Here is a 13,630-nt window from a genome sequence, read left to right on the forward strand (position 1 = left end):
TATTTTATACCCTAAGAAAACGTTATTATTATTATCACTATTATTATTTTTAACCTTATAGGTACACACACTTGTGCCCCTATACCAAATCCACTTTTATCTCTATATTTATTAGTTCAATGTAAATTATGTTTTTTTAAATATATATATATACTTTAGACAATTTAGAATTTTAGAATCTAAAATTAGAGAAAAATAAATAAAAGAAGAAAAGAATTAAAAAAACTCATACGTAAATGACCGCCCTGTCCCTGACCAAAGCTTCGACCGCCTTTCTCCCGGCGACTAAAGCACCGTCGAATGTGGCGGATGTCAAATAATCACCGCATACGTAAAGCCCATTCTCCACCGTTGGATCCTTCATCACATCCCATGGTGGAGATTGATTCGGTTGCGCGAACTCAATCCTATACGTTCTCAGATGCTTCCACCCCTCAACCGTCGATTCCCCAAACCAATCCCCCATCTCCCGGATAACCTCAGCCGTTAGATCCTCATCTTCAACACCCTCAAATTTCCCGATCAACGACACTGACACCAGCGCCTTTTCCGGAGGCCCGTACGACGGCGCCACATTCGTCGCAAAAAACATATTGTTCACGATCCCCTTCCCTGATCCGTTCAGAAACAACACCGGTTCCTTCACCGGAATCCTCTCTCGATCCGTTGTGAAATACACACACACTGTACTTCTCGGCGGTTTCCGGTTTCCGATTTTTTTTCTTCCTGCCAGTAATCTTCCCGCCTCAGGTTCCTCCACCGCCACGATCACTCCCATTTCGCTCCTTATAATTTCCCCACTCTGTAACTTCACAATCGGCGATTTCGATTTCGATGAGTCATCGAAATCGACAGAGACCACTTTGGAGTTCAGTAAAATAGTCTCTGGTGGAAGATTTGACGCCAGTTGTTGAGGGATTGCGCCGATTCCGTCGACTGGTAGAGTATTATTGCCTAGAGCAAGGCATTTGAAAATGAAATTAAACAATCGGGAGGAAGTTTCCAATTGGGTATCGAAGAAAATCCCACCAAAAAACGGACGGAAGAATCGGGAAATTATAGAATCAGAAAACCCAATTTGCTTAAGCAAATCAATGGTAGAAACCTCGTCGGCGGTGAAAATCTCCTCATCCGACTTGGCAAGAACTCTGGCTCTGGTAAGCCCAATGAGCAATTTGTCCAAAACAGAGCCAATTGGATTGGATAGAGAACCGAGAGAGTCAATGAAATGGCGCAAAGGGTCGGCTACGGTGTGGAATTGCCGGTCGTGATAGACAAGAGCGCCGGAGTAGAATTTTTGGAGGCGGAGAGATTGGTAATTGAGGAGAGATTGGGCTTCAGGGTATGCGGTGATGAAGATTTGGAAGCCGCGGTCGAGGAGGAAGCCGTCGACGAGGTCGGTGCGGACACGGCCACCGACACCGTCGGAGGCTTCGAGGAGGATAAAGGGGATGTTTTTGGAGCGGAGGTGGGTGGCGGCGGCTAAGCCGGCGAGGCCGGCTCCGATGACGACGACGCTGGTTTGGGTGGGTTTTGGAGGGGAAAGAGAAAGGGAAATGGAGGAAGAGGATTTGGGTTTAAATAAATGGAGGCGACGGTGGGAATGGATGGAATAAGAAAGCATAGACGTTGGGGCGGCGACACTCATGGCTTAGTTTCCGATTCCGTTGGAGTGTTGGTGGTGGTGGCGATTGCCATGGTTAGGATGATGGTAAGCTTATCCATTTCTTCATTTGGTTGTTCTTCTATTACTGCCACGTGGCGATTCTTTTTGGATTTGGATTTGGATTTGGTTTTTTCTTTTCCTGTTTAGAAGAAAAATAAGTTAGTTTTGTTATTTGTGATTTTTTCAATAATCATTTTTGGTGATTAACCTAATGACAATCTTGGAGATGGCAACAAATTTTTTTCAATTTAAACCAAAGTACTTTCAAGAGATGACTACGATTTGAATATAAATCTACTTTAGTTTTATATTTTATGTAGCATTTCCCAAATGGTTGAAAAAAACTAAATTACACTTGTTTTCTTACTTACAGTAAAAATAGATATAACTAGAAATATTTTTAAAGATACAACATGATCTCAATTTGGATCTCATTTACTATAAGTTCCAACTTTTTAGGTTTGCACAAATTAAAACTTTAAATAATAGTCTCATGTGTTTGAGCAACTTTTTTTAGTACAGTGAAAAAGTTTAAACTTAAACCTCTTCATTTTCAGTTCATTATGTTTTGGGTGACTAAGAAACTAAAAAATAACGGAATTAAATCATAAATTAGCCTAAATAGAATAAAATGTTTGGAGAAATATTGGGTTGCTTAGTTACAAGTTGTGAGTTTATGAAATGGACCAATTAAACCCACTCGGCTCCTTTATTGGGCCTAAGACTTAGCTACTTATTCCATTATCCATTGAACAAATGACATATGAAGCACAAAAGCATGTTGCAACTTGTAAGAGAAAACATGGAAACTACTTTCGGTTTAAACCATTCTAACCTTGATTAATCTACAAATGAAGCTCTTTGGGTTGATGTATTCATTCACTTCAAGCTCTCTGTCCACTTGGTGATCTCTCTCATTAAGCTTGACATTTTATGAAATATGTTAGAAGTAGAAATCTTCGTCTTCCTTCACTTGTCCTCACAATACGATGGAAAAGAACGTGTAGAGTATTCTATTTTAACTTTTTCAAAATGATATATGTTATTAAAAAAAATCTAAAAAATATAAGTAAACATGGAAAGAGTAAATATGATATAAAGTAGAGTCAAACGTCAAAAAAATATATTTTTTGTTATTTTTTTGTCATTCTTACTCTAAGATGGTGGATGAAAAATATACAGAACAAACACATTCGTTAGATCATAGTTGAAATTAGACTGGAAGTAATTTTATTAAGACTCACATGGTATTTTTTTTTCTTTTTGGAAAAGTATGACACATGATTGATAAGCCATAAAACATGTGCCACCAGCTTTGTAGAAATTAGTTATTTGCATTTATGTGTTTTTTCTTCCTTCAATTTTTCAAATAGAAAAGTTATGTTGTATCCATGTTTAAAATATCGACATTGACGTAAATAATTTTACAGAAACTTCAAGAAAACAAATATGGATTTAGTAATTAAACGTTTCAATTATTTTCAAATAAGTTAACATATCTATTGTTTACATTAGTGATATTTTGATATTTATTCTTTTGTGCTTCGTGGATTTTTTATGATGTAATGAAAATATCGACTCACTCTGATATTGATTTCGAACGCATAAAAATATGAAAATATCAACATGTCGATGAATAACAACTATGATTTCCTTCTCTTTTACTGCACAAATTTTCAATTTTTATTTGGGTGAAGTTTGAGATGCTCATGTTATTTACAACTGTGTGTATATATAGTATATCAAAATGAGTATAATTTAATATTCACCTAAAACTCATTCTATGAATCAAACTTGTTTATTGAGATTAGTATCATCCACGTTTTTGTTTTAATATATAAAGAATGCTTTCAGAAAAAGAAAATAAAATGGGCAGGATTTGCCCAAAATTTGATCATTACCTTATCTTGTTCCTCTCAAACAAATTGCAAATTGCAAATTGAAATTGATCTTTAATTTGTCTCCTTTGTAAAAAAAAAGGACAATTGCTTCATCAATATCAATACGTATATCCACAATTTTGTCACATCATATATATGTAAATAAGTATGACCTGCTATTCGTAATCAAAAATGAAGGTTTTGATCAAATTTGTCACCTTTATACTATATGATCATCAAAACCATATGCTTATATATCAATGGAAATAAGTTGTGACACATCTCATCATTCATATGTCTACTCAACCATCAAAGTGTTAAGATACTTCATCTTCTATTTGTTGTTTTATTCCAAGATTCTGCTTAGCTAGACACCATGTTACTATAATAAAAACAAATCATATACGTATGTTTTATAGCTGTGTGAGGTACTTAAATTTTCTATCGTATATTTATTCTCACTGCTAATATCTTAATGAAAAAAATATATATACACTTTTTTTTTTTGCTTTTTCCCTTTAGGATTTGAGTTTCATTTCCATTCGATTTCTTAAATCTCAAAATGTTACACATTCGTTAAACAACGTGGGAAAGATAGGTGTAGAAGCTTTTTTTTGATCGATTTGGACAAAAAGAATCTTTCTTATTTTAATTTTCTTTTATAAAAAATGCTTAAAAAGTTTTTAGAATAAATTTTCTAAGAAAAACAATTTTTTCTTAAAATTATTAAACACTAATAAATGTGTTCCAAACATACTCCATCTATAATTTTAACAATTTAGGAGTAAAAAATAAGATATCAAAATTATGACATGATATAAGTGAACTATGGTGGTTTAGAAGTAGTGATAATTTATTTTGTGGATTTTTTCAAATTTAGATGTGAAACTGAAAGCATGGAAACGTGGTTTAATGATATACTCAGAATTAATAATGGATGCCTTCCAACTTCCTATCTTTATAGATGGCTCCATCGTCTCTAACAGAACGCTGCCCTCTCCCATCCCCATGCCTTTCTTTTCAACAAAACCAATTGTTTACGATTCAAATCTAGGTGGTGCAAATTATCTTTCAAAGGATGCATGGTATTGTATTATCAAACCTTGTTTTTCATTCTGATCTTAAATTAAAATTTATTTGTTCTTTACTGATTTTGCAATAGCTATAACATTACACGTAAAACACTTGAGCTTCGTTTATCTCTTTTGTGATATGCAAATGAGATTTGATCTAAACTTTGAGTAATTACTCATTATCTCTATTTATGTTTTGAGGTCTTTCAAAAAATTTCATTTAACAATAGTAAGAATTGACTCTGTTGCTCATGACTTAGCTTTTCACACTTGAAGATTTTTGTTTATATACAATTTTTCCAAAGACCCTCTGTTGTAGTAAACTAAAAAAAGATATCATTTTAAAATCGAAATAGTAGGCTTAAAGCTCGAACCGTGTGGTTAAGGTCAGCTATTCCAACTTATTGATAATAGAAATGTAAATAGTTAATTCAATTTGCAACATTTATTTAATAATATAAAAATGGTTGCCAATATTTTATTTATAAATTGATTGACTGAATCAATTAATTATATAATTAATCAACAAGTCAGAGAATAAAGAAAAAAGATAAAAATAAATTGCTATAGTTAACGTACTCAAATTTAAAAAATAAGTGTGAATACTCGAAATGAAACGTAATAGTTTTTTTTTCTAATTGGGTGATCTGAAAATTATTTTAGGAAAGAAATTAAAATTGAGTAGAAAACAAAATAAATTCTTTTTTTTATTGTATTAAAATATCTATTTGATTCAAATTTTATTATAAATTAGAAAATACAATAATGTATATGACGTTGATAATTTTTATGAACAAATTTTGGTAGAGAATTTTGAAAATGAGTTATTTTTTAAAAATAGTTTTCCTCAATTTATTATTTTTTTAAAGATTAAAAAAATCACTAACTAAACCAACCTAAATTTTTCCTTAAAGTCATACCAAATGAAAACATATTTTAACCACCATAATATTATTCTAAAATTAGTCTAAAACAAATAAAATTCACATTGAAAATTTTAAATATGCACTAAAATGTTATTATTAAAATTTGTATTATTTCTCTTACGAAAAACAATTCTTGTGTGCTTTGTCAAATAATACAAAAAAAAAAAGTGAATAGATTTCGTGGCTAAGATTGTTTTCCTAATTTTTACAAATGAATAATAATATTATTGTTGATTTTTTTTTTCATTGGTTTGATGCAATGAATTTTGGATAAGCAATATTGTCCAATAAAGAGCCATAAAATATCTCCATCAATGTAAACCCAACTTGTCATTTTGTACAAATAATAAATTAAATAAAAACTTTAGTTAATTCCATCCAATATATATTCACTTCATTCGTCCCTACAACAAAAATGATTTATTATCATTTCATTTCAAAACATATATAATCTCTAACTCATTACATTATTAAGGTTTCAAGTTTATGAAAAGACAAATTATAGGTATCACCTCAAATAATATTTGGAGAGGGAAAATAAAAAGAGAAAGTTGAAGAAAATATTAAATAGCAAATAAGCAATATTCATAAATTTATTTTTTTCTGTGAACAAAATGACAGAAAATCGTATGGATAGAAATGTTTGATACATCAATTCATTTAATACCACTCAGAGTCAAACTAATAAATTCATATGAAATAATTTGATATTGATAGACATACGTTGATGCTTACAAATAATTTAATTAGTGATCTAAATTACATATTTTTGTTTTAAAGAACACAAGCTGAATATGAGATTGAACCTTCTGCCTCTAAAAAAGAATGTTATATTCATTCATGTTGTACCAAACTTGATAATTTTGTTTAACTTACAATCAATTATAAATAGATGCATGAGTTAATTATTAGGGTTTCTATAGATTATAAACTGTTGTAAGGAGATTTCATTATAAATTAATATCGACTTTGATCATTTTATTGAACTTTTACTATTTTCATTGTGTGGTGTAAGCCTAAAAGTAAATAAAAGAAAAGACTAAAATTTAAGAAATAAATAAATTGAATAGGTAAAAGTTGAAAAGGATACATAGGTAGTGTGGGTTAGTAGATGATTTATGACCTCAACTTTTTTACTTTTTAGGAAGAAATAAAATCTGCATTATTTTCGATTTTGATATTTCTTTAGTATTTTCTTTATATATAAATCAAATGATACTATTAATTAGAAGAAAATAAGAAGATACTATGTTAATAAGTTGATGATGATAAATCAACATATTTGGTTAAGGTGAGAGTTCAAATTTAACAAATTCTTAAATGACACAAATAAAATAAGATTTAATTCAATTTCTTTAATGCTCGTAATTAACGTTTGTTGTAATTTACATTCCAATTAAACATAGTGATCAAATTAAATGCATGGATAAAAATAAGTTGCATGAACATTTAAACCTAATTCAATTATTTTGTTAACTTAATCATTTATAATTTAAGTGAGTAATACCAATCAAGAAGTCAAGAGTAAATATATACTGTCAAATCGTATTCTAATAGAGAGGATTTTTATAAATTAATATTTTAAAGTTAGTAGAATTAAGATTGAGTATTAGGAGTTTTGAACCAATGCGAAAAAAAAGGCAAAAGAATCAAACAACGTGGTATGTAAAGAAAGGCAAATCGGTAGTTCTAACTACAATTGATACATGACTTTTTCTCTTACGGGTGAGAGGTTTCGAGACCCCTAACACGCATCGTAAAAGTAATAAAAATAAATAATTAAGTTATTTAAATAATAAATGTTGGCAAGGTGTTTTCTATTTATTTATATTATTTTTGTAAAATCCAATTATTCCATGTATTATTATATGAACAACATTGTGGACAATATTGTTGCATGATTAAAAAATCTTTTTGACATGGGATCAAATATTCTATTATGGTACGATTATATCTATATATATGTGTGTGATGTGTGAAAATAACTTTACAATTATGTATGAAGGCTTCTAATTATTTTATTTGTAGGTGAGGATAATATTGATGTGTTATTTGTCAAGGATAATAATTTCACGATTCAATTAAAAAATCTATCTAATATGAGAAAAAATAAGAGAATTTTTATAAGTAAATGATTAAATTTTTATTTATAAAAGCTATTAAAAGTGAAGTAGTAAATTTTTTTGAAATATAACTTATTTTCAAAATTAATAATCAAGTTAAACCAAAACACATTCATAGTTCACTAATATATACAACACCAAAGTCCATTTTCTAAACAAATGACTTAGTAATTACAACAATAAAAAAAGGTAAACTATATCATAAAATCGTTCACTTTCTGGAATATAGTTATATGAATTGGGGTTTTAATACCAAAAATTTAACTATGTATTGTACAAAATATAGAGAAATGAAATAGAAATCATATAAACTATATAGTAGGACAAATAATGCAATAAAAGTGCAAACTATTGATGATATGATAGATAATATATATAAGACATCATAATTGAAAAGGAATGTAGACATATATATATATATATATGTATGTATATATCACAAACGTGTTCCTTTGTCTAACTCACATGAAGCCCTAGAAAGAAGAGAGAAAGAGAGGGGCCAAAAGTACAAAAACAAACAAAAGGAAGGGCGCAAAATAATTGAGGAAAAAAAGGGTTGAAATGCAAAGTAAGAGATAGATGTGATTATTGTACCAAAGTTGTGAATTGGGATTGAGCTAGACACAATACCAAACTATATAATATATTTATCATTAAACTAGTTTATGTACAATCGTGATGAATTTGAATCCATTTGATTGAGACTTGTAACACACACCATCACCCTCCCATCTCTCTTTTCCTTTTCTAACCTTAAAATTTTCTCTCTCCCAATCATTAATTAAAAAAATAAAATCATCCTTAGCCTTTGTTATTCACCTAAAAATTTAAATATGACCCGTTAGATTAACCTTGGAGGTCAGTTAATGATGTTAGAATAGAAGGTTTATCAATAAACGGTTATTATAGTAATGTTAAATGCTGCTTTATTCATCATGTATTATGCAAAGTCATTTTTGTAGTTGAAATTTAAAAGTAAAAGATCAAAATAGTATTCTCGATTTTATGATATTTGTAATAGGTAATCGCTTACCATTTTTCAAGAACTAAAGTTAAATTGTCATGAGTTTTAAAGTTTTGTGACCAAATATTGATAAAGACTAATATTGAAATTTTAACTCAAAATCGTAAAGATACATCAACCAAAGCAACTTTCAATTTTAACTGATAAATATTTGTATGAAGAATTTTTTATTTGGAGGAAAATGTTACAAATTTAGTCTGTCCTTTCAAAGATATATATATATCTAATAATGCAATTTTGAAGTTAAATAGGTAATTAGCTAACTAGATATTTGTAAAAAAGAATGGGGAATTAGTGAGATAAAACCTTTCAAAATCATAAATTTTTTATAAAGTATCGAAAATAAAATAAAGTAAAAGAAAAGTGAATTCCCGAGAAATTCAAAGAGAAGTCTTGTTTACACACAGGCATTGTAGTCAATTTCAATGTGAATGTGAATTTGATAAACAATTGTTGGTTTCTTTGCAATTAAGCCAACTTCTTCTCTCTCAAATACACGTTTTGAGCATCTGAAAACGCATGATCCTCGATCAACTGAAAAGGATCCGATTCTTCGTTTTGGATTACGCTCTCTTCTCGAGTAGCTAATGCGAACATCTGACAGGTGGGTTTTTCTTAATTTTGTTACTTTGATTGATTTTTTTTTTACTTTTCTCTTTCCCAAATTTCTACTGCTTCATCCTTCTTTTTCTTTCTGATTTTGATTGAATGGCGACACAGAAATCAACACCGCAAACTGTTCCGCATATGGATAAAACAGGTCCGTCTACTCAATTCCATCACGCTTTCATTCTGGCTTAGACGACAAAAACAACCCACTTCTTTGGATTGGAAATAGGAATGAGTTGGTTCTTCGATTTTTAATATACCCCTTTTCTTTTAATTTTAATTTTAATTTTGATTCGCCCCTCTTTGATTTTGGTGAAGAATTCTGTCGTGTTCTTGATTTTATCTGCCAATTACTCACTTCACAGATCGTGAAATTATGAACCCATTTTCCCCGCTTCCTCAGTTCTTCAGATAGATAGAGAGAAAGAGAAAGAGCCTGTTGATTGGTTTTCTTGAATGGGTTTCTTATCATCTCTCTCCAAACAGAGGGGTTTTATCATTTTCTTGAATCTCTCGTTTCTCTTAGTGGGCTCTGCTTTTTTGGTGAATCGGTTTCACTCCACAGAATCCCATTTCCATGTTCTTAACAAAAGCTCGAGAAGAATCCATGGCAACCCTCAGGAAGATTGCAAGAGTTTTATCGCTTTAACTGAGTCTGAAGCTAAGTGCTCTGTTCTTAAATCCAACAACCCCTGTGACACCCAAGGATATATAGATTATCTTTACATTTTCTATTGTGAGTATGGAAGTTTTAGCATCCTGGGCTACACTCTGTTGTTTCTGTGGCTTCTTGTGTTGTTCTATCTTTTGGGTAACACTGCTTCTGAATACTTTTGCTCTTCCCTTGAGAGTTTGTCAAAATTGTTGAATCTTTCCCCAACAATTGCTGGTGTTACTCTGCTTTCTCTTGGCAATGGGGCACCTGATGTTTTTGCTAGCCTTGTTGCTTTCATGGGGGATGGAACTAGTGATATTGGCTTGAATACTGTTCTTGGCGGAGCCTCGTTTGTTACTTGCGTCGTTGTTGGAATCATAAGTATTTTGCTGCGTCGGCGACGGATGAAGGTGAATAGGTCTGGCTTCATTAGAGATGTTTTGTTCTTTCTCTTGGTTCTTTTGTCTGTTTTCTTGATATTACTTCGTGGTCATATCAATCTGTGGGGTTCCATTGGCTTTTCTTCCATGTATATTGTTTATGTTTTGGTTGTGTATGTCTCCCATGCCCAGTGGTTGAATTTTAGAAGTGACATCTGCGAACCTCTTTTGAAAGAGCCATCAAAGGATGAGTTTGAGGGTCGAAATGAACCACAGGACAACAGTGACGATGATGACGATGTTAGAATCAATGTATATGAAATCTGTTTTTGTCCAAGATTATCACCTTCCTGTCTTTTTTTCCTTCGCATTCTTGAGATTCCTCTTTACTTGCCTAGAAGATTGACAATTCCAGCCATTGCTGAAGAAAACTGGTCTAGAGTATATGCAGTTGCTTCAGTAATATTGGCCCCAGTTCTCTTATCTCTTCTATGGGCATTTCACCACCAGGGCGAGCCATCTCAATCTAACCTGATCATCTGTGTTGTCGCTTTGCTGCTCGGAATTAGTTTTGGGATTATTGCATTTGTGACAACAGAGAATTCAAGCCCACCAAAGAAGTGCCTCTTCCCTTGGCTTGCAGCTGGCTTCACCATGAGTTTAACATGGAGTTATATTGTAGCTCAAGAACTGATAGGCCTATTAGTTTCACTTAGCTACATAATGGGCATAAGCCCTTCAATTCTAGGACTTACCTTCCTGGCTTGGGGAAACTCTCTAGGGGATTTGGTGGCAAACGTGACCATGGCCTTGAACGGTGGTCAGCGAGGTGCCCAAATTGCCATCTCCGCCTGCTATGCTGGCCCCATCTTCAACACTCTGTTTGGCCTCGGGATGTCACTTGTTGGCGCTTCATGGAAGAAATATCCTGAGCCAATCGCCATCCCCCCAGACCCTTATGTCATGGAGACATTGGGACTATTGGTAGGAGGATTGCTTTGGGCAGTTGTGGCTTTGCCAAGGAGAGAGATGAGGCTTGATGCTGTGTTGGGAGGAGGCCTTCTTGCTATCTATTTAACATCTTTGCTCTTAAGGCTTTTGCAAGCTTTTGGTTCTTCCCATTAGAACCATTTGACACTCACTCTTACTACCAACCTACCATCATCAACATTGAGAAAGAAAAAAGAGAGAAAAACCAATGTAATTGTGTTTTTCTAATGTTGATGATGCAATTAGTTAGTTTCATGTAAATTAATTCTACTTGGTTTTTTTGTAAGGTCTGATGTTGTGTATCAAAAACCAAACCGACGTCGGCCAAGTTTATGGAAGCTCAGGAGATATTAATAACATATCATGAATTTAATACAAGTTTGTTGTTCCGATCCTAGTGTCTTACAATTTGATTTTGATCAGAAGTTTGAAAGTTGAATGTAGGAAGATTCATTGCATAAAGGACTTTGTTATTTCTAACTTTTGGAAAAGGGAAAAGGGCCTTAATTAGTTGTTTGTAGAAATTAATTGATGTGCTTTCTTAATCTGAGAAATTAAATTTGAGTGCCGACTGCCGACCAAAGTGTGATGATAAAGAAATGTTGGATAGCCGACATCTGATCTTAAGATAAGTCAAGTTGAAACTGTCTGTTTTGGACTCGGTTTCTAGAAATTCTCAATGTGCATTTGGATAAGAAATATGTTAAAGATTTTTCTCTTTTTACATGTAAACGTGATACAATTTGAATTTGGTCACATTTGTTGTTGATTTTCTATTCCGATTGATTTATTATATCTTGCAATTCGTCTGCTAAACTTGTGGGTATGAAATTCTCATATGATAGCTAGGGATTGAATTACAATATGTCAATCCTAATAAGACGTGGCATCTAATTGTGTTTCAATCGAAAAGTAAATTGAACATCTCAACATATGGATCACTTTATAAAATGTTATTCAAAGTAAATTTTATCAACATAATTAATAGGGAACAATATAAATCAACTTAGATGCCATAAAAGTCCGCTAAAATGCTATCAAAATTACTCAACGTCAAACCATTGTAATCAGGTAAAAACCAATTATTTAAACGTTTATGCCGTCATTGTTTGAAATCTATTTTCAAAATGATTTTCTAACTTGACAATTTGATGCTTGAGTGGCTGTATCTCAACTTTTCTTTACTGTGTTCAAGTTCATTAAGATGATGCTCAAGATCATGTAGATTTTAAGATGATCTAAATACTTCCAAGGAGTTACAATACCTACATCATAACCAGCCTCAACAATTTCGTGTTTCTTGTTTCTAAATAAACTTCCAACAAAAATATCATCACCGTTCATATCAAGTACGTGTGTCGTCGATAACCTTAGAAGCATATAATCAGAAGGCTATAGTCTGAATTCAAATTACAATTTCAAAATTCAAAATTCAACGAAACAAGAAATAGAGAAACCATCACTTAAATATCAATTTTTTCAACTTGACTAAGTATCTCAACTAATCCCTTCGGCAATCTTTTCAACCCATGAATCTCTAAACAATATAAGTTGTACAAATGTTGCATATTTAGCCCCATCAAATTATGGCATTGATCTATGATCAAATACTCAATGGATTGGCAAACTTGATCGCATCAAGTAATATGAAGCCTTTTTAGACGTCCAAAGAGATTTGATGCAATAACAACTGTTGCTTCATCCCATTGCCCTACCTTTTCCATACTACGAATATGAAGTTCCTCTAACTTGGGAAAAGCAAAACAATTTCTGTGGTTATTGGAATCAATTCCATAGAACTCAATTGAAATTTTAAGTTTCTTTAAGTTGGGCAATTGTATAAGCATTGGAAGCTAAGCTCTCCACAATTTACACAATGAGACAATTATCTCAGCTAAATTAATTTCAACAAAAATGCTATTAGGCAAAAACCTTCCCTAGAAAGCCACCAATTTCCGATGATTGAAGATTTTTGTGTGGTTGAAATACTTTATATTGTCTTCATCATATTCTCCTCCTTCATCAAGGAAAGACCATTTAAAGATTAGATGACGTGACTTTTCTTTACAACCAATTTTACAGACAAATAGCTTCCTCTTTACTTTGCACTTTCTTCATATATGTAAGAGTTAATTAGTTAGTGTACTTTTTTTTTTTTTTCTTGTACACACTTATTTTAGTTGTTGTTGAACTAAACGTATGTTAGCTTAATTAGTGTACCTTTATTACATTAAAATTCAATTTTAACAAATTTAAATTGGATATATCGTACTTCTAGATTAGAAAACTATTCTCCATCTACTG

The 13,630-nt window shown here is 31.9% G+C and overlaps 2 protein-coding genes across 5 annotated transcripts; one reads left to right on the forward strand and one right to left on the reverse strand.

The window, feature by feature from the left end:
* LOC101204524 (15-cis-phytoene desaturase, chloroplastic/chromoplastic) lies at positions 1–1,909 on the reverse strand. Its single transcript, XM_004136610.3, has one exon. It carries the CDS (start codon positions 1,646–1,648, stop codon positions 227–229), a length of 1,422 nt encoding a protein of 473 aa, XP_004136658.1. The 5' UTR covers positions 1,649–1,909; the 3' UTR covers positions 1–226.
* Positions 1,910–9,100: 7,191 nt separating this feature from the next.
* CAX8 (cation/calcium exchanger 2-like) lies at positions 9,101–11,718 on the forward strand. Of its 4 annotated transcripts, XM_011651922.2 has the most exons (3): positions 9,102–9,296; positions 9,413–9,452; positions 9,667–11,718. In XM_011651922.2, the coding sequence occupies exon 3, from the start codon at positions 9,758–9,760 to the stop codon at positions 11,459–11,461; it is 1,704 nt and encodes a 567-aa protein (XP_011650224.1). In that variant the 5' UTR covers positions 9,102–9,296; positions 9,413–9,452; positions 9,667–9,757; the 3' UTR covers positions 11,462–11,718. The 4 variants fall into 4 exon arrangements, with proteins under 4 accessions (XP_011650223.1, XP_011650224.1, XP_031737448.1 ...); XM_011651921.2 differs by having other exon boundaries at positions 9,101–9,296; positions 9,413–11,718; XM_031881588.1 differs by lacking the exon at positions 9,102–9,296 and having other exon boundaries at positions 9,322–9,452.
* The last annotated feature ends 1,912 nt before the right edge of the window (positions 11,719–13,630 follow it).

The sequence above is a fragment of the Cucumis sativus genome, chromosome 3, assembly GCF_000004075.3.
Source record: "Cucumis sativus cultivar 9930 chromosome 3, Cucumber_9930_V3, whole genome shotgun sequence".
In the NCBI taxonomy this organism is placed as follows: Eukaryota; Viridiplantae; Streptophyta; class Magnoliopsida; order Cucurbitales; family Cucurbitaceae; genus Cucumis; species Cucumis sativus.